The sequence below is a fragment of the Denticeps clupeoides genome, chromosome 1, assembly GCF_900700375.1.
Source record: "Denticeps clupeoides chromosome 1, fDenClu1.1, whole genome shotgun sequence".
Taxonomy (NCBI): Eukaryota; Metazoa; Chordata; class Actinopteri; order Clupeiformes; family Denticipitidae; genus Denticeps; species Denticeps clupeoides.
In genome coordinates this window covers 19,109,866-19,130,090 of record NC_041707.1, presented here as the reverse complement: position 1 = coordinate 19,130,090, position 20,225 = coordinate 19,109,866, and the positions used below count along the sequence as shown (strand labels likewise).

The 20,225-nt window shown below is 42.3% G+C and overlaps 1 protein-coding gene across 4 annotated transcripts in view; it reads right to left on the bottom strand.

Annotated features, from left to right (window-relative positions):
* afap1 (actin filament associated protein 1) overlaps window positions 1-20,225 on the bottom strand; it is a 53,033-nt gene that overhangs the window by 7,014 nt on the left and 25,794 nt on the right. For all 4 annotated transcript variants that reach the window (XM_029001683.1, XM_029001691.1, XM_029001674.1 and 1 more), the window contains exons 2-9: window positions 17,160-17,288; window positions 16,879-16,961; window positions 7,884-7,992; window positions 7,525-7,736; window positions 6,906-7,085; window positions 2,046-2,138; window positions 1,808-1,883; window positions 58-210 (exon numbers count right to left, since the gene is read on the bottom strand). In XM_029001683.1, the coding sequence (XP_028857516.1) occupies window positions 58-210; window positions 1,808-1,883; window positions 2,046-2,138; window positions 6,906-7,085; window positions 7,525-7,736; window positions 7,884-7,992; window positions 16,879-16,961; window positions 17,160-17,288 (1,035 nt within the window). The remainder of the gene's footprint in view (window positions 1-57; window positions 211-1,807; window positions 1,884-2,045; window positions 2,139-6,905; window positions 7,086-7,524; window positions 7,737-7,883; window positions 7,993-16,878; window positions 16,962-17,159; window positions 17,289-20,225) is intronic.

The following is a 20,225-nucleotide window of genomic DNA, read 5'->3' as shown; positions in this document are numbered from 1 at the left end:
TAAAGTATAATAGACTAGAGTAGAATTCTTCATAAACTTTCCAGAAGATTCTCTCACCGCATGTTGGCACGTCTTCCTCGGCTGAGGAGGTCTGCTCATCTGTCGATGGCTTCTTCTTGCCCAGGCCAATGATCTTCGTGATCTTCTTTCCCGCAACTTTACCCACAGTTCCTTTCTGTTCTGACTTACCATTTTTCTTCCCTTTGCCAGCTGCAGGCACAGGAAGTGATGTCAGAGTGGAAAAGAAGTACAGAAGCCAAGCTCTGGATCAAAGTCTCCAGAGTTTCCTCACAAATGTTTGTCAAGATTATGGCCATGCGTCAACAGAATAACTCTGGGTAAATAAATGTAATGATTGACAGTATTAAGGTGTGAATAGGAATTAATAGCGGGGTGGTGGTAACACACTCGCCTATGAACCAGAAGACCCAGGTTAAAATCTCACTTACTACCATTGTGTCCCTGAGCAAGACACTTAACCCTAAGTTGCTCCAGGGGGGGACTGTCCCTGTAACTACTGATTGTAAGTCGCTCTGGATAAGGGCGTCTGATATATACTGTAAATGTAAATGTAATAGTATCTCAACAGTTGCCCACCACACATGCTCTGCCCTGAAATTCATCTCCAGCAAACAAAGGAACCGAGATAGAAGCGTTAGGAGAGGAGATGAATTCCTCTGTAGTGACGTTATTTTACGAAGAGAAATTGGAGCTAATTGCCTTAGGACAGAGAAAAAGAGGTGGCATCAAGACCAAAGACAGAGGTAGAGACACACATACGCACAAAACTTTCAGGCTAAAAAAAAAAAACTTCCGCAATGTGATTCTTTCTATTCTTCACAAGCTAATGGCTCACACTACTTACCTCAGTACCGATTGGCCAATCAGTCACCTCCATCAAACAGTCAATCAAATGTAAAAGCTTAATGCATCTGGCTTCATAAGAGTAAGTCATTTCAGGCATATCTGGTGGCCTAGCGGTTAAATAAGCAGCCCCCTAATCAGAAGGTTGCCGGTTCGAATCCTGATCTGCTACACGTTTTGATTTCCAAAACCCTGACACAGAAGTCTGGACAAGTTTACATTTAGCCGATGCCCTTATCCAGGGCGACTTACAATCAGTAGTTACAGAGACAGTCCCCCTGGAGACACTCAGTCATACTCAGGGACGTAGTGAATTTTGAACCTCTGACTTTGTGGTCTTTTGGTTCATAGGCTAGTGTGTTACCAACCAGGGTACTACCTGGGGCAGCAATGCAAAGGACACATTTCACTGTGTGCACTGTGTGCTGTGCTGCTGTGTATCACAATCACTTCACATTATTATTATCACTACTGCCGGCATGCCGTTGAACGGCATTTTAATCCAAGCAATTGCTGAGTGATTGCTGAGCAGATAACATATACAATTTCTGGGCAGGTTATTTAAATAACCTCTCTCCTGACTGCTGTCGTCCTTCATACGGCCTCCGGATCAAATAAGCACTCAATCCACCCAGTTGCCACAGTGGCTTCAGCCAGCAGCGTCTCAAACAGGCCAAGGCCCGGAGAAGGTGGAATCAACATGCAAATCATGCAGAAGCCAAAACATTCCAGTTACTGGTTTGGTCAGAGTTGAGAAAAAATTTACAGGCTCCGAATTTATGGCTGACAGTAAATTACTGATGCACTAAAAAATAGGGTTTCTGCGCCACATACGGCAACGGTTGCATGTTTGTTCCCACCCAAGCACATTTTGCACAATCCAAGCAGGGTGTGTGTGTGTGTGTGAGAGAGAGAGAGAGAGAGAAACATTGCCAATACATACCTTGATCCTTTGAATCAGAAATTCCATTTTCATGGCTGGGTTCTCCGTCTGAGCTGGGGCGATCATAGGACAGTTTCTGTTTAGGTACAAAGAATATAAATAAGTTTGCAACAAACAGAAGCAAAAATAATAATTGTGTACAATGAACTTTCAGAAATAAATGTCTCAAAAAGTTGAATGTTTAACCTTTAGAGGGCTTTATATAATATCTCAATTATATACAATGAAAAACACTTACCTTTTCTAATTCAGCCTTGTGCACAGGGGATCCAGAGCCCATGCAGTCTGACTCAATGACTCCATTACCATTAACACACACCTCCCTCATCACCTGTCAGGATACACACACAAATACATAATTCATACATCTATGCACACACACACACACTCTCCCATGTCTCATGCTCATGCCTCAGCATCCACCAAGAAAACGCCATCAGGTTCATGAACTCCAGCCGGTACGCTGGTGACCACAGTGGAACTGAAATCTGCCCGAGTGCCCAGCCAGCACTTCCCAGTCCAGGCTGAATGGGAAATCCAGAAGTCCCAGTGACTCCAGTAGGGCGCCGATGCTTATTAGCATGACCTGAGCCGACCTCTGGACTGCAGTCCACTTGAGTGAGTGAGGGAGTGAGTGAGTGTGTGTGTGCGTGTTTGTGTATAAGATGATGTGTAATGAATACAGAAAAAGCCACATTAGCCTAATCTGGACACAGACCAAAAGTTCTTGCAGGCCACGCCCCCCTCAGTGGTATGATACGATATGGATGCTGGGTTCTACTGCTTGAAGCAGCAGCTTACCGCAGTGTGCTGGTTTTGGCGTGTGTGCGGACGGTGTAATTGGCCTTGTGGGGAAATTGCAGACTGTGGTTGCCTCGCTTTGGCTCTGAATTGAGCCAGATTTTAGAAAAAAATGAACATATTTCACACACTCTGATACGTCCTGCTACGTACAGTCTTTCTCAAAATAAAGGTCAAGAGCAGGCCACAAGAGCAAACCACCAGGAAGAACCCCAAAAATGTCCATGTCATCATTGTGCCATACAGGTAACATGCAGGCAGTGAGATTGGGTTAACCGTGGAGTAATATTCATATTTACTCACTGTTGAAACTAGGGGTGTGTATTGGCAAGGATCTCACAATGCTTGTATCACGATACAAGGGTCACAATACGAATATATATCGTGATATATTGTGATATTGTTCATATTGTGATATTCTACAGTTCACTGAAAATAAAAAATAAGTCTGATATACAAGGTGCTGTTATAGGTCTGTCGTGTTTTGCAATTTCACTCTGACTGAAATACCAAGCAGTAATTCAAAGTACCCAGCTGTACAGTGCCATCTACAGGAGTGGAGGTTATAGTTGCACGCTGACAATCATCTCTGCTGACCTCACTAAAGAAAATGCTCTACAGCACAAAAAGAAGCAGAGATGTGCAAAACGAATTGCACATCTCTGCTCATTTTGCACATCTTTGTCTTGTCTTGTGTGTCCTGTTTGAAATATCCAACATATCCACTTAAAAGCATCCTATTTGATGTTGTCCTGTTTGTCCCTTGTTCATTGTACAGAAAAGTTTTACTTTTCTTTATTGTCTGTCCGGCTGTACATACATATATATTTTTTCTTTTATGATTGCACTATGTCTGTGTGAAACAGTATTTCAATACACGGTACAGTGTGTATTCTACTGTACTGACTATAAACCTTGAATCTTGAATAGAATCTTGAACTTGCATACAAAAACAATATTTGCTGTCCCTGTATCGATACAATATCACCCCATAAAATATCGCAATATATTGCTGTATCAATATTTTCTAACACCCCTTGTTGAAACAATAAGAAATCTTCTTCAGATTTATTTCTCAAATGGTTCATCCTGAATATAGCTGTTCACGTCACACTGTGACCATGAACAATGTAATTAGGTCCTCTCAGCCAATCAAATGGGCAGTTTGGAACTAACAACTCATTATTTAAACATCAGAAATATGGAAATATTACAATGAATAGCACTCATGGTACCGGAACAGAGTTTCAGATTTCACCATTATTAGGCAGATACATTCTGAAATATAATTTTTGTACTGGAAAGTCTGAATGTGATCCAGTCCATTTTCCACTGAATGAAATATTATGTTGGCTTTTGTTTCAGTTTTCACAGTTGTCAGCGCAAGGTTCTCTGCCCATGACCATTTTAATTCACAACCATTAGCACATACCAGGCACCACCCAGCAGAAGCCTAAAAACGCTGAATTTATGCATCAGCAATCAATCATAGAAGCTGATAAGTGTCAGACAGTTGATCATTCCCAAGCACATGCTTAACACACGTCTGCAGCGAGCACAACACTACCAATGCGTGGTTAACACACGCTACGACCAGACAACATCAGCCACGCAGGAAAGCTGTCTGGAGCACAGCAGATGCTCACCGGCTCGGATCTCAGGACACGGAGAGGAAGAAAAGGAAGAGGAGACACACAGCCTGCATTTCATCAGGCCTGTGCAGGAGAGAAAAACAAGTGAAGGATAAGATCAAGGAAAATGAGGAAAAGGAGAGAATGTGATCAATCATTAAAAACTTCCATTATTTCATTATTAATCTGTAGCATTCATTCCGCATATAACATGCTTAAAAGGGCTGTGTGTGTGTGTATATATATATATATATATGTTGGCACATATATGTCAGCACATTTTAGCACATAGCACAAGGATTAGAAATGCTTACAAATGCAACACACATTACCGCTAAATGTAATGTAATGAAATTAGAAATATGAAATTATTTATAATAATATCTTGAAATGATTCAAGAGAATATCACACTTTGCCATGTTTTATAAACCAGACTGTCGCTCGAACCTACAGCTACAGGTTCTGCCATTCTGCACAGACAGGCAGACAGACAGCAGACAGACATCCCCCTCTGGCCCAGCTCGGCGCTTACACGCCCTCAGGCTGAAGTTCATCAGGAGCAGTGGGAATGAATCATTCGCTCTACTGTAATGACTGCGGCTTTGGGGTTCGGGGAGGGGGTGGGGTACAGGCATCTGCAGGCCAGACGCGGCTTCAGGGCAGAGCAGACCCGAGCCAAGCCCAACCTGTAATTGAATGTGTTTAATGCAGTTGTGCATGGACAAGTATAAACAAGAGAACAAATGAGAAATAAAGTAAATACATGGAAGTTTGGAATAAATGGAATCCCTGTTTGTACCCTTGGAATGTTTTGACCCGCTTTCAAGGTCTGGACAACTGTGACACTGTACTGCCAAATTTTTTTATACATCACTGATGACCCAATGCTTCAAGCCAATATCTATGACTATATAAACCAGAGGCATGCGTACATACATAATGCTTTATATATGCTTCAGTCCATACACAAACGCACACCATTCCATATGTTTATGTTTATTCTGTTCATATGGATGTTGCAGACAGAATGATTTCCCAGTTCTCCAAGCCAATTTGTGTGTTTGTGGAAGCAGTACACTGACAGGTATTGCACGAGTTCCAATTCTGCAAATAAATACACTAGGGTGTAATCAACTGCTTTCAACCTCCACACTCGTTTAATTCATCCGAGCAGAGGGCCTCAGGCGACTGTTTCCCTTTGTAAAAATGGCAAGCATAACGCACACCAACAAAGGCGCTGGTCTTTCCATCACACATCTGACTGTAGTTTTTATATACTGGATCTTTGGGAATTTTGTTGGCAGGGGAGACTTTCCTCTTCTTACTCAACCTCCATAAATACACACACAACAGGTCCTAGTGGGCAAACAAGACTATTTTGAGGGATGGGGGTGCAGCGACAGAGATTTTTGCCCCCACCCCCCCTTCAGACTCCTGAGGTAACAGGATAGTGTTAAAAAGGAACTTGTCTTATAATAACAATGAGGGTGAGGGGTGGAAATGAAAGGGCTTGATGCATGCAGGAATTTTCTGTCAAACCCCAGGGGGCCATTTTGGAAGCGATTTGAGGATGAACCATTCAAACATCCTGTCCCGGGCTTATTTAAACACCTGTCTGAAAATAACCAGACCCGGGTACTTTTACTTCTTCACAATACGAGGAAGTGAGTGAGATTCGTTCCAACGAGTTCTAACTCAGAAATATCCTGATGTTCACACAAAAATCAGAGCTGTGCTCTGCATTCCTACTGCTGTCCATTCTTCATATTTCGAAACCAGCCCTTCCAGCTCAGGGTCACAGGGTCACAGGGCATCATAGCCAAAAAATGTGCAGGAACAGGCAGGCAGCAAACCCCTCCAGAGCCACACGTACCAGCATACAGTATAATATATAATAACATTGGTCCATCTTGCCTGAAGTAGTATTGTTATTATTCTAGTTAATAAATAATAGGGGTAGTGGAGGAGTAGCGGTTAAGGAAGCGGCCCCATAATCAGAAGGTTGCCGGTTCGAATCTTGATCCACTGAGGTGCCACTAAGGTGCCACTGAGCACCGCACCGTCCCCACACACTGCTCCCCGGGCACCTGTCATGCTGCCCACTGCTCACCAAGGGTGATGGGTAAATGCAGAGGACACATTTCATTGTGTCACCGTGTGCTGTGCTGCAGTGTTTCAGAATCACTGAAATATACAATAAGACCACAAAAGATTCACTGAGTTCTGTCAGTCAGCAGTAGGCTGGCTGATAAAGCATGAAATCACAAAGATAAAGGCTGTATGGTGACGTCAGAGGAGTTTTAGAATCCAGTCAGACATTGTATATGATTGGAATGAATTTGGTTTTCTGGGTGTGGATGAGTTGAGTCATACGTCGAAGTTCTGTCAGATGTTAAAACTACCCAAATTGAGGTGATAGGTGATATAGGGTAATTTGTGAAACAACGCATGAGAGTGGTACTGTGTAGTCTAGTGAATTCCAGACATCAGTAATACCCAGACACCAGTGTGTATGCTCATTTTATTTGTCCCATTTGTGCTGTTGTTGGTACTTTTTATGTCTTTAAAGTTGCTAGGTCACTTTTGGGTATTAAACATTAAACACATGATCAGCATGCCACACTGAAGGCCTAGCTGAAGACATAAAGGTGTTTGGATGACTGACCTTCAGCCACTCCTCAGCCTGCTCCTTGCTTTGAACGGCCAGTACGAGTGCATCTGCCCCCTGGTGGACAATCTTCAGCTCGTGCTTCTTCTTCTTACCGTCTTTGGGTATGTGTGAGATGCTGCAGCCAGACAGCACCAACTCCATCTGAGGGTTCTGGTCTTTAGACGACTTGTAGCACTAAAAAATCAGACACAGCAGCTCTGACTTTAACTGCCGATTGCACATAAACAGCCAGACAAACCCATGAGTGGAAAGGTTATAAATCTCAGTCTTGTTCAGGTCATAAATGGAGCTCAGCTGGTACTTAAAATATTCATATTATCCCCTTAAGACGTGTTTTATACTAAGACTATTATTAGTTCTATTGAGAAGCCTTCTCTAAACAAAGTCAATAACTCAAGGTTTATGTTGAGGGAGAGTCGATCGTATGGTCCATCTCAAAGCCCCTCCCCTTCGCTCACATTTTTTAAAAATGTGCTGTGAGTGGTGCAATAAAAAATGCATTCCTGCTGCTTGAAAACTCCAACATAAAAGCAGACAAAACACATTAAAATTGGAAAAGTGAACAACCAATCGAAGTGCATGTAAATGGTTTTGAGTGTCTTCTTTTCCTCACCAGCAGCTTGTGATCTTTGATGACACACAGCAGTTTGGTCCACTGGCCGAAGCGCTTCTTGCGGAACAGGAAAGCGCAGATGCGTGCATCCTTCACCAGGTCCATAGACGCCTCCTCGGATGGCCACTGGTGACGCATCTTCTGCTCCTTACCATCCTCCTCTTCCTCGTCATACGACTCATATGAGCTACTCATGGCATCCGAGTCATAATCTGTGGAGGAAAGAGAAAGGCATAGTTGACTGTGTTGTCTTAGAATGAATGATGTAGAAAATTATGAAGATTGAATTAAAATACATAAACACAATACAATAGTTGCAAGAGTTTAGATTTAGATGTATTGTGTGTGTTTATTCTCACTGGCAGTGATGTACTCTGGGGCCTTGCCAGGACCAAGGGGCACAGCCTCTTCATAATAACCCTCTGGGAGAGAGGAGCTGGGCAGGGGAGGAGGACCGTTATCTGGAGGCTGCAGAAAAGAGAAGAAAAAAGAAGACAAATTGAGTTTGGTTGAAGGAACATTTACACCAGTCACCAAATGCCACCATGCAAAGTGTATACTCAGTAGCTACTTATTACTCTGTTTGGCCAGAGTTGGCCCCACTCATCAAAAGTGATTTTCCAAACAGATCTGATGTAAGGTGTGGAAACATTCTAGTGGATCAGTCACAATCCCATGTCTTCATCGAAGACGGGAGATTAAAATATAATGTCTCGTCTCAGAGAAAGTGACGGTTTTGTTTTTGGCTCAAAGGAGCTGATATCAGGTACATTCTGGTCCAGTTATCATGGAAAGAGCTGAGTGGCCATCAGAACTCATATGCTGCAGCTATTCAGTAGCTGGGAGAATAGAGGCACTCTGTAAATGCAGTAATACAAGTTCATATAAAAGTATTTAATACAAAGCATGATTGAAGAGAAGAGAATTATGAGGAATATGGACTCATGGAAAAACAGAAAGTGGAAGCATTGCCCATATCTAAGGCTCAGAGACTTTGGAATAAAGTACCAGTGACATTGTGGACTTGGCAGACAGTGGGAACTGACTCCACTTTCATTCTTGCTCTTAACATAATATAATTGGGCCAATAAAAATCTCAAATCTCATAATGTCACATGCATGGATACAAACAGCGTTTCTGCTGAGTTTTAACACACTGGAGGTCCTTGGATATTTTTCCAAATCACTTTTTACATAAATAGAGTGAGAAAGAGTTTGTGTTCATTATCTGCCTTGTGTCCACCTGCTCCTCATTATGCTCCATAGTGTGTGTGTGGGTGTCCTTGAAGATCCAGACTATGTGTGTGTGTGTGTGTGTGTGTGTGTGGGTGGGTGTCCGAATGTCCTCAATAAGACAGAAAACAAATCAGCTGATAAAAGTTAAATATTGAACGAAAAAAAAATATTTTGATTGCAGAGGTTAACACTAGAATACGGTTAAATATAAGTAAAAGCTGATGCATGTTAAATGAAATGAAATTAAAGACGTTATAAATTCTTCCCTTTTATGTTATTTGATTCACAACTCTTGCCAATTTTAAGAGTATTTTGAACCACTGCCACCAGTTCACCATACATCTGGACTGATAGGGGAGCCTTGAAAGCTCACAGGCTGTGTGCTGCATGTCACCAACTCCTAAACCAGGTCATTACGTGGTCCCACATGCTCCACTAAAATAGGAGGAGGGGGAAACCCCCAAGACTTTCGCCAGGGACTCTGAATGACATCAGAGCATTAAAGCCTCCACAGCAAAAGAGCCATGAGGTGAGTTCATTGCTGTGGCCGACACGTATTTCATCAGTGCATAAAGCAAAAATGCTGAAGCATAAACTAATCACTCAGGAGAGTACACTGAACAGAACATGATGTAGCACAGGTCAGGGATAGTCAAACAGTCAGGCTAGGTCAATTAGGACAGGGGAGTGAGGGGAGGCACCAACATTTAACGGATCACACTTTTCACTGGAACGCAAACCAGGTACACCCGTGGGTGACAAGGACCTGCCTGTGAGCTGATGCCACATGGTGGACCAGAGGTACCGTAACATCACAACCCCCTAATCATTTCCTTCTTGTCCAAGGACTAATGACATAATACATAATTTTGCAATTATTATGTCAACTTCACTTAATTAAAGATGAATTAACAGGTTGTTTATAAACCAAGAAAATGAATAAGCTAATTTTTAACCTGAAGTCAGCACTGCCATTAAAGGCTCTGATCAAATGTTTTACCACATGCTTCAACTGCAGCTCTTTACTTCATTAGAACCCTCTCTTCGTGCTCTCACCGGCCCCCGGGCTCCAAACAGTGACCTGCATCTCTGACCCAGAGACTTATCACTTTTCCTCAGGAATGCTTCAAGTACTGCCTGAACCATTTCTTTAAACAGACACACTGCCCCTAAAAAACGCCACTGTGGGAAAGAGGGAAAGGAAAACTTTGAGGCTGCAACCGGACAGCTTCCACAACACATTGTTCTTGGATTCCTCTTATTTAAAACCACATATTATCTTGGCTTTGGTGCATACTGTGGATGAAACACGCTCCCTCACGGGTATGTTGATGTTGGAGGTGAGCAGTCTTTGGCGGGGTCTCGCTTCCTCTGCCAGCACATTAGCAAAAACAACATTCATTCTACTCAGCGAAGGATCTTTCGGACTGGTCTGCCTTTTCTGAGATGGGGATGATACAGTGAAAGAGATTTACTGGCTTCTGGGAACAACTAATAGCCTGTAGATGACAAGGCTTCTCAGAAACGTTTCACATGCGACTGTATCAAGTACAGAGCCTCATGACAAATGACCTCATGACCTCAGACATTATACAATATGACCCTGAATGTACTTCAGAAGAAAGAAGAGAGGAAGATCCTGCAAAAACACATGTAAATCGCTATCAAACTGGTGCTAAGTGCAACACTGCACATTTAGCGTGGGGCTTGTTGAGGTCAAAGGCTTACATAAACTGGAAAGTTAGCTAGACAATCTCAGCACCTATTTGATGGTGTGGAATTATTTCTGTCCCCCAGAACACAATGTTTACACAAAATTAGAAGAGCCCTGATGACTGACCGTGCTGGGCGATTACATGATCTTGACTGATGAATGCAATAAAATTCAACTTGATCTCAGTGATAAGCTTTGGTCATTTTTCATGATCACAATAAAAATGGAAGAAAACTGTGATAAAAATCTATCGAAAATTCCGATTGTTTGTTATTTTGCCATATTGTCCAGCCCAAATAACAACTATAACATATGCTTCCTCATTCTACACCATATAAACCCACACCTGTCAATAGGCGCTCATATCACATCAGGCCTTTATATGTTCAAACAAGACTGTGTTTCTTTCTTGTTTATCTCTTATCTCTAAATCCTGACAATGAACTTACACTAGTGAACAATTGCCACGCTTCGGCAGTCAGAAGTAAAGATTTATGCTTTTGTTTTGTAAATGAGTAAAAGAATGAGTAAAAGTTTTGTAAAAGATAAGGGACCAGGTAAAGAGCAGAGCTATCTCCATCTGGTGGGTGTTTACAGATGCCAAACATGAACAAGACTGCAACACAGCGGATGATGCAAATGGAAAAAAACTCTTTTTCCAACACAGTTTCAGACAACTGCAGCCCAACTCTCCGTATAGGCCTCCATATGTCTCAGATGTTTGTCAGACTCGAGTGTGTGTTTGTGTGTAATGTATGTGTAAATCTGAACCCCACATTATGGGGTACGTTAGAGATAAACACGCACACGCTGTAATGTTTAATGCAGGCTCTAGTGTTAAACGGTCCAGTCTGGAGGGGTCAGGGTAAGGTAAAGGTATTTCAATAATATGTACAATTACAGCCAGACAAAGGAAAGTGAGAGGGATAGAGGGAATTTCCCATCAAGCACCTGCTCTCCTCGCTCAGAAGAGTCCTGTCCTGACCTGGCCTTGAATTCCCACATGTCTTATGGTCCTCCATGAGGCCATTTTCAAAAGCTGAGCATTTCTGGATTTCAGTGCATAGCTTCTACAAGTACATTTCCTCTCCTTAATCCTATAGTTTGTCAGCCTTTGTTCTGTCACAGCTTTCTTCACGTCTATTCAGTCTGAGATTAAATCTGTAGAATTTACATTGATAACTAGTTGTGCCTTAAGTCATGCCAAAAAGGTTAGGTATCAGATACCAAAGGGTGGGCCTACTTAAATGGGTAGTAAATGGATAGTCATGTTATGGTCAGACTATAGGCAGCATATACCCATACACACCCAGCAGTTTATGGAGTAGAGACCAGACCAGAAATCCTGGTGTAGAATGCATCTCAGCATTCCATGCAATCAGACATTAGGACTGACCAGAATGAAACACAACACACAACTGCAGGTCAAATGCTAGTTTTCACCCCCAGGGTGTTATGGATGCAGCATAGCTGGGAATTTTGTGCAATTTGATAAATTTAGACAATTAATTGTCTTAAATTTAGATTTTTCATGGGTTATCAAGAGATCATTATTTTAGATATTGAGCAGAAATTAGTTATACCATAATTCAATTCAAATGTAAAACAAAGACACACTTGATCTTGAAAAAAGGCTTGTTTGCATTCCCTGGCTGGCTACAAGGCGTGCTGTCGGGCAGAGAGGAGAAGGTGTGGAGGTGTGTGTGCCGGCAGGAACTAGCATGTCCCTCACGAACCCCTATTAACCACATCTGGGTCAAACAGCCCCCACTGCTCCAGCTGTTGAGGTGGTGCACAAAATATACGAGACACTGTATATCCTCGAAAGGTCCTGGAAGGTCGGGCCAAATTGTGTTATATGTGTATGTCAGTAAATAGTCGCCAAATAGATAATGGGTTGCCATAGTGAGTCACAAAATCTTCCAGAAAAATCGCAGCTGAATAGATTTATTTTGCATTACAGATTTGTATGACCTGGTCACACTACCTTCAATTGTGCTTGGCCTTGATGTTTACTCCGAATGTAGAGAAAGTCGCTGAGACGCTGAGATCGAATACAAACCTGAACAAAGTACGGCAGTAAACATAGTTAAAAATTACTCTCATTTACAAGACACATTTTCCAACTTGATGCAGCTTTATCACATCTTATAAGAAGCAATACATTCGGGTCATGTTTTTTTTTTTGTACTGAGAAGAATTCACCAACAATCTTTCCCTTTTAATAGCATTTAATAGTCCCTATGTAGTGATGAGGACAGTGATGGGCTGTAAAAGGTGCACACAATCTAAAGCCATAAAAATCAGTGTATCCAGCAAAAAGATTAGAGGGTTTCCTAAAGTCAGAGATGAAAGTCCCTCAATGGCCTTATTGACTCCAAATGTCCAAACCATCCCTTCAAAATAATCTCCAGTCATAACTTATTTTTGACAAGTACCTTCAGTCATTTATTCAAGAGATTATCCATGATAATCAGAAAGTTTTTCTAGGTCCTCTCTGGAAACAGAATTGGGCCTGGTCATAAGGCTTATCCAGAACTACCACGAAATTTGTGGTAATTCTGGTGTGAGAAACTGGCTCAGTGTGAGACTTGCTCTAGTAAAAGAAAAAAAAAAAGAAATGACGTGAAATTGGTTTTCCAGGCCTGCACCGGTCCTTTTTTGAGGATGACCTGTTCTTTCCAACGGTGGAGCATGTGGGACCCTGGGCTGGCGACTGTGTCACGTCACGTGAGCGTATAAACTGTCACTTGTGAGAATAATAAAACAATATTTAGCCAGCGTTTGTGCTGCGGTCACCAGGGCAACGGGGGAAATGTCTCCCATATTGTTATGAATGAATCATAATACATTTTCCTTCACGGTCCTCGCTCAGTCTTAAACACACTCTTTCCTCCTTTTGTCAATGACACAATGCACAGATGAAATCACTGCATTCCTAACTGTGGCCTGTTTGCCAAACTCTAATACACACACACACACACACACAGAAAAGTGTGTGAATACAGGCCCAGACTGCAGTCGTTAGTATTTAAGCAGAGCACCTCAACATCAGCATAAAATGATAAAATCTACGAATATCTCATTAGAGTCAAATGTCGAGGCTAAAGAGCAGATGGGAAAATGGGAAACTGGGCAGGAACAACAGGGGAGCCTAAAATTGGGTTTTTCCGTAGAGTACAGTTCAGTAAAGAGCTGCCACTAATCTGTCTTTCCAACAAAATCTGACAAATAAGATCCATTTTGGCCAGTGGAAGGAAAAAATGCAGAGACAGACCAATGCAGACACCAATGCATGCACATGTAGCGTACATTTTCCAGCTGTCTCCATTTTCTAATTAATGAGGAGAGTTTAATGCATTCTCTACACATTCTCAATGCTTACAAGTCAAAACATGTCAGATCTACACACAACCCATCATCCAATTTCAAACTGAGAGCAAGATCACAGTGAACACGCAATAAATATTCAGTGCATCAACCCACCATTAGTGTATACAGGCCTCTGCACAGACGTTTATTTATCCAGTAGAGAACCAAGGCAAGTGAGAAAGTCAGTGTGTGTGTGTGTGTGAGAGGGGGAAATGAAACGTAATTGGAGCGCATCTGAATCATTGGCTTACTGATATCAGCACAGTAAGGATGTACTGACCTAACAGAGGGAGGGCTTTGTATGTGTGTGTGTGTGTGCAAATTTTAATAAAAATGGGAGGGGGTAAGTCATACAAGCCAAAATCAACACAGATGGAAATGATTTACAACCCAGAATGACCTGCTCTGACTAAACCAACCCCACCCCCCGCCAGACACACACACACACACTCACACACGTTTGGTTGCAAACCCACTCACCTCTTCCAGACCCAGCTGCCACCACCACCAGACCAAGTCCATTAAAAGCAGGGCCTGTTACCACCTTCATAACCCCACTTCCTGAAGACCATCTATTGTTAAGATTTAACACCAACACACTCAGGTATCTGGCACACACCAGCAAGTGAATCCCAGCCAAATAGTTTTCATGCACACACACGCATACACACACACCAGCCATACAGTACAGGGTAAACTGTAGCACAGAAAACCAAGTAAGTACACGAATTAGTGAAGAGGGAGGAAATCCCTCTGGGAAATCCCAGCTACAGCTCTTACTGTACAGTACTGTGCAGACGGCAATAATTTCATTTGTATATTCTGTATATATCTAGAGATCTGCTTCAAGAAGATTTTTTGTGTCTCGCTAAACACAATGTGATTGTTTAATAAAAAAAAACAAGGGAAATCTTAAAAAAAAAAACGTTGAGTTACATCAATATTTGATCAATGTTTACCTTTTTTTATGTTAACATATTTGGTGACAGTGACGTTTGCACAGTACTGAATGCCCGATTATATCACATCCTGCTACTACAAGACAAGTGGAGCAGAACTGATGCCAAAAACACTGATTTCAAAGCAAGACGGGGGAGCAGTCAGTATCTTTAGGGGATGTTCTTTCACATCACCGTAAGCTTTCTGCTCATATGATCAATCTTATGTGAGCTTCACCAATCACCGTGGACTGACGCTGCGGTCACTACCACCCTGACCTCCACTACTACACATTTGAAGAATAATTCCGTCCAGTAGACAAAACCTATATTCAGCCATACATCACATAATCATGTGTGTGTGCTTTATGTCTTATGAAAGGCAATGTAAACGCTTTTACGAAATCACACACTCACAATTTCACCCATCCGGCAGTAGCCGAACAGCACTGTACACATGTACACACAGATCTGGCAGGTGTACAACAAATGACTCCTGTGTACCAACAGAAAAGACTGCTTAAGACAGCGCTGTTTAAGTTGCCTTTGAGAAAATTTTAATTGCACTACAGTTGGATTACGGTTTTTGTAGAAAAGTTGCCGCAACTTCGCAATCCCTACCAGCGAAATCCATCACTACTTCAACACCTATAAAAAAATACACGTTTGAGACGAAGTGTAAATTTCCTGACAGGTTTTTTTTGTCGTTTGAAGACACCAGAAGCCAGGAGAGCCACCAGTAGCAATGGTAAGATCCATCATATGAGTGTCACTGCAGCTAGACTGACAGGAAGTTCAGACATTCCCTCTCTCCAGGTTCCTGTAAGAGCGAGAAAAAAAGGTGGCATCCAAGCACCTATCATCTATACGGCATGTTACGTGCTTTAATATATACACTAAAATCAGATGACTTCTGAGAACTCACCCTGAGTATTTGTGGCTTTGGCAGACTGCTGAGTGGTGTGACGTGCACACACACAGACACACACAGACACACATACACAGTTCCCTCCACTGTGGTGTCTGTTGGCCTTACGCTGACTCTTGGTCAGTCCACCCACACACTGTGTCCCCTCCTTCTGCCTCAGTGGACTTACATGCACTCTCTCTCTCTCTGTCTGCCTTAATCACACGTTCTGATTCTTGCATTGATACACAGGGCTATCCTAACAATAAGACGGATGGAATCTGGCAGCACTGGTCACACCGAAACAGCACATTGTCTGAGATAACAGTAGGTGGGAGAGACAGAGAGGACTGTGATATAAAACTCAAAAAGAAGTCAGGCGACAGCCTTCCCTCCCTGGTGGACAGTGTTCCAGGGGTCAGGCCTCGCTCTATAATAAGAGGTCATTTTACGGATGGGGAGAGGAGAAGGGAGCCTCGTCTCCACCCTCACACTCACTCCCCCTCTCCGAGTTTTCCGGGAACTGCATCCCTGATTTTACACACTAAACAAAGCACACACACATTTGCATTCCCACACACAAAGAAGTGCATACTTTCTCAAACTCGGCTTGTCAGCATTGGGCTTGTTATTATTAGGCAATATGAATATTCATCTGTTTTCACTGTCAGGAAGAAATTGGAAATTGACCAGCCACCCAGCTCACAGTGGGCTCATTTATCCTCACCGTTGAAAATCCAATTATTTCCATTAATCTTGCACTATTTACAGAAACTGCCAACTTATTATTTCTCAGCTCTTGTCACTAGTGTGATGAACAAAAGCTGTGTTTTTTGGCCACAACGGTTACCTATATGAGCAGCCAGCAGCATGGCACACATCACTTGAACAAAAAGGGTCTAAAAAGTGAAACCAACAGAGATTTAGTACCCATGTTGGATACACTTTTTATTTTTTATTTTTCTTGTTTCCATTACAGTGTAAATATTCCAACAGTTAGTGAACAATCTGACTGGCAGGTTTGGTTGGAAGAGACCATCTACAAGGTACATACCAAATGAGTCCATCGACTCTCGTCTCCATTGTGCAGACGGTGACTTCCTGACAGCTTGGTGGAGCGCACTCAGCAAAGTCAAATAGTTGTGGTGACCTACGTCAACACTGAACACTCCGGTCATGTGACTTACCAGCCACGGGTGGGGAATCTCAGGAAGGGGCATCTGAGGCGGGGCAGGGACAGGATTGTGGACCTCTGGTTTACATGATGGCTCTGAGAAATGGAGGGATGGTCAACACTTAATCACACACACATCAATGCACAACTATGTAATAACGATGTAATTACGTACAATGGATGGGTAACCACTATATCCTGAGACTTTTCAATATACAGATTTTCAGACTTTCAGTTCTCAGTTTTGTCCTTACCAATATTAATAAATTAAAGTTAAAAAAAACACACACACACCTGTGGCAGCCAGGATAGTGCGCAGAATGTTGGAGATGTGGACTTTCTTCTCTCGGACAGCCATGCTCAGGTACTCAGAGTCCAGCAAATCCAGGAAGTGACGCAACTCCGACACAAGCTCCTCCATCGCTGTACAACAAAAACACAAACATGGTATCACAAAAGCGTTCCAGAAGCCATGGGACCGGAAATACACTTGAACAGATGAGCAATAATCCACAACACACACACAGTGACTCAGTAGTGACAACCGCGAGTCACAGCTGCTCAGAGATGAGAAACATCCGGACGCTGACAGTTTCCTTCCAGGTGTTGCAACTGCATATTTCTCACAAATTCCCAGATTTTGGTGACTTCAGAAATCAGACCAATAAAAGTGTAACAATTTGAGCTGAGACTTTTGAATATAACAATTGAGTTGTTCTTTGATTCATAATGTGATGATTCAAACTGATAGATGGAGGTTTCTTGTCATGTGGTACTGCTTTATGGAAATCAAATGATAATTTGAGTCAGTTTGTAAGAACTACAATGCAAGAAGGGATTTGTGCAAGGATACAGGTATCGACTACCAAACATAATTTACTGTAATCCTCTGTAATAGCCATATCAAAGGTATGAGGAGGCCCAGTGTGTTTATTATTCGTCTACTGGAATACAGTTAGGAATGTGGCTGAGGAATTCTCCATCCCAGCAGCTGCCAAGGGACCATCGACAACAAAAGAACTTCGGGCAGAGAGGGTTTGGCAGAACACCTGGTCAGGTTTTAGGGTCTATCAGCACTGAATTACAGCTTTGGCCAACTAAAGACCCCTTTCCACAAATAAAGTGATACAAAATGCACATGTGTGATTACACGGCCGATGCTGAGCCATGTTGTTGGTACACGTGTGTGCATCTATTTTAGTATTTTAAATTTAGTATAGTTTGTGCACTTAATTTATGAACCCAAACATACCCAACCATATAGTGGCAACCATATAGTTGCATTTAGTTTCTAAGTAATTAGATTTGGGAATACTAAATCTAGTAATTCGATATGATTGATTCCAATCTTGTTTTCATTCTTTCACCTATAACATTAGTAGCTAACTTTAGAAGCTTGCATATTATATTAATAGTAGTTACACACATTCAAGTCACAAAAAAACTTGCAAAGCAAGTTGCAGTTTGGCATTGTTCAGCAATAAAAAATAAATAAAAATCTAGTGAACATTTTTGCTTACAGTGCTTATGTCATTGAGACAACAGGGCACAGCCAGGTCACAAAAATGTTGCCCACTTCCACATGGTTGCCAAGGGCCATGTTGCCATACAACTTACATTTCATGTTACTGGATAACAGTAATTAGTATTTATTAATAAAACCGTTTGTTCCATTTTGAGTGGCAAACAGCTGATACTCACTGCATGCACTGCACCCCTGACAGAACAGAGCGCAACCAAAACACAGGCTCAGAAAATCTCATCCGGAATGAAATGATGGCAGGATGAAAGATGGAGGTGCGGAAAGAATGAGGGATGAAAAAAAAATTGCCATGTAGAACAGGACTAGAAAAGACCACCCACATGAAGCCCTTAGGGGTGAGTGAGAGAGAGAAAAAAAAGGCGAAAAGATGCAAATGCATCACCTAACACACACTCACAAACACACCCCACATGCACATATACTTGCCAAAACAAACCAAAGCCCTTTCAACCAAGTTCACATGACCAGCAGAATCTGGTCTGCTTCCAAACGTCACAGTACTGATACACAAAAACGCATGTAAACACACACAAACTTATACACACTTCCAGGAAGTTCAGAAGTTCTTCTGTTCTGCATCTACTTCAGTGCTGGGCACTAACCGATATCTGTCCCGGTTCCACCTCTATCAAGTTCTCCATGTCCCTCACTCCCTCGATCTTCTTTATCCCCACACTCAGACGAGGGATATGACCAGACCTGATGAACAAGGACATTCAGGAGACTTTTTTTCTTGCTTTTGATTCACACCATGCACTGCTCTCAGCATGATGCTCAGACGTGAGTGGCAGTTGAAGAGCACAGGGGTTACACACCCAGATGTGGATTAGCTGTAGATACAGGTGGGTGGTTGAATCAAAGTTGGGCTTGTCTTAGACCATCTCTGAGTGGACTGTATCACAGGCACTTTTCTCATGATATATATATATATATACACACACACACACACACACACACACACACACACACATTTTTAGGTTGAACCAAGAGTCAAAAATAATATAAAAAAATGTAGACTCTTCACAAAATACATTATGTTCTCTCTTATGATCTCAAAGTTCTCACAATGTATTATTCATAGTTGTGTCAAGTGTAAAATGGTTACAGATACATGTTAGGTGTCTAGGGTCAATTTCAACATGGATCCACCTTGTAAGAAAATCATGCAGGAACACATAAATTCAGTTCATCTTGTGTGCCTCGCTAATAACACAAATATTAACAGAATTGCAGTTGACATACACTACAGGTGAAATATTCCCATCGCCGTTACTCATTCATGGGTTTGTAAAGAATGTAAAGTAAAGAGTTTTCAGCAGGTGTTCAATCCCAGCAGATCCCCATCAGGGAACTGAAGCACCAGCAGGAATGCAAAGGCCCCCACATTGCATACTGCACATCTCCAGTCTGACTAATACTCTGTTATTAACCTAATAACAGAGTAGACTCTTCACGACGCACTCTACCATGGCATTGACAGATCCCCTCCCCAAAACCTCATCAGAGAGAGAGGGGGATGTTTGACACTGAGAGAGAGTGGTCGAGTCTCTAGAGTGGCCTGGCAGTGAATGTGAGAGTAAGGATATAATTACAGAGAGTCAACCTTGCAACCACATGGAGGATAGAGCAGGAGAGCAAGAGAGGGGTGGAGCGGGGGGGAGGAGGTCAGGGGCGGCAATGGGGGCTGCGGTTTTGTGCCGTGCCCTTTCTGGAGTAAAGTCTCTCTCAGGAGATATGAGAGACTCTATGGTGCCTGTGACCCAGTGTGGGTATGTAGGATGAAGCGTGTTGACTTTGTACTTCCACAGGGAAGATTT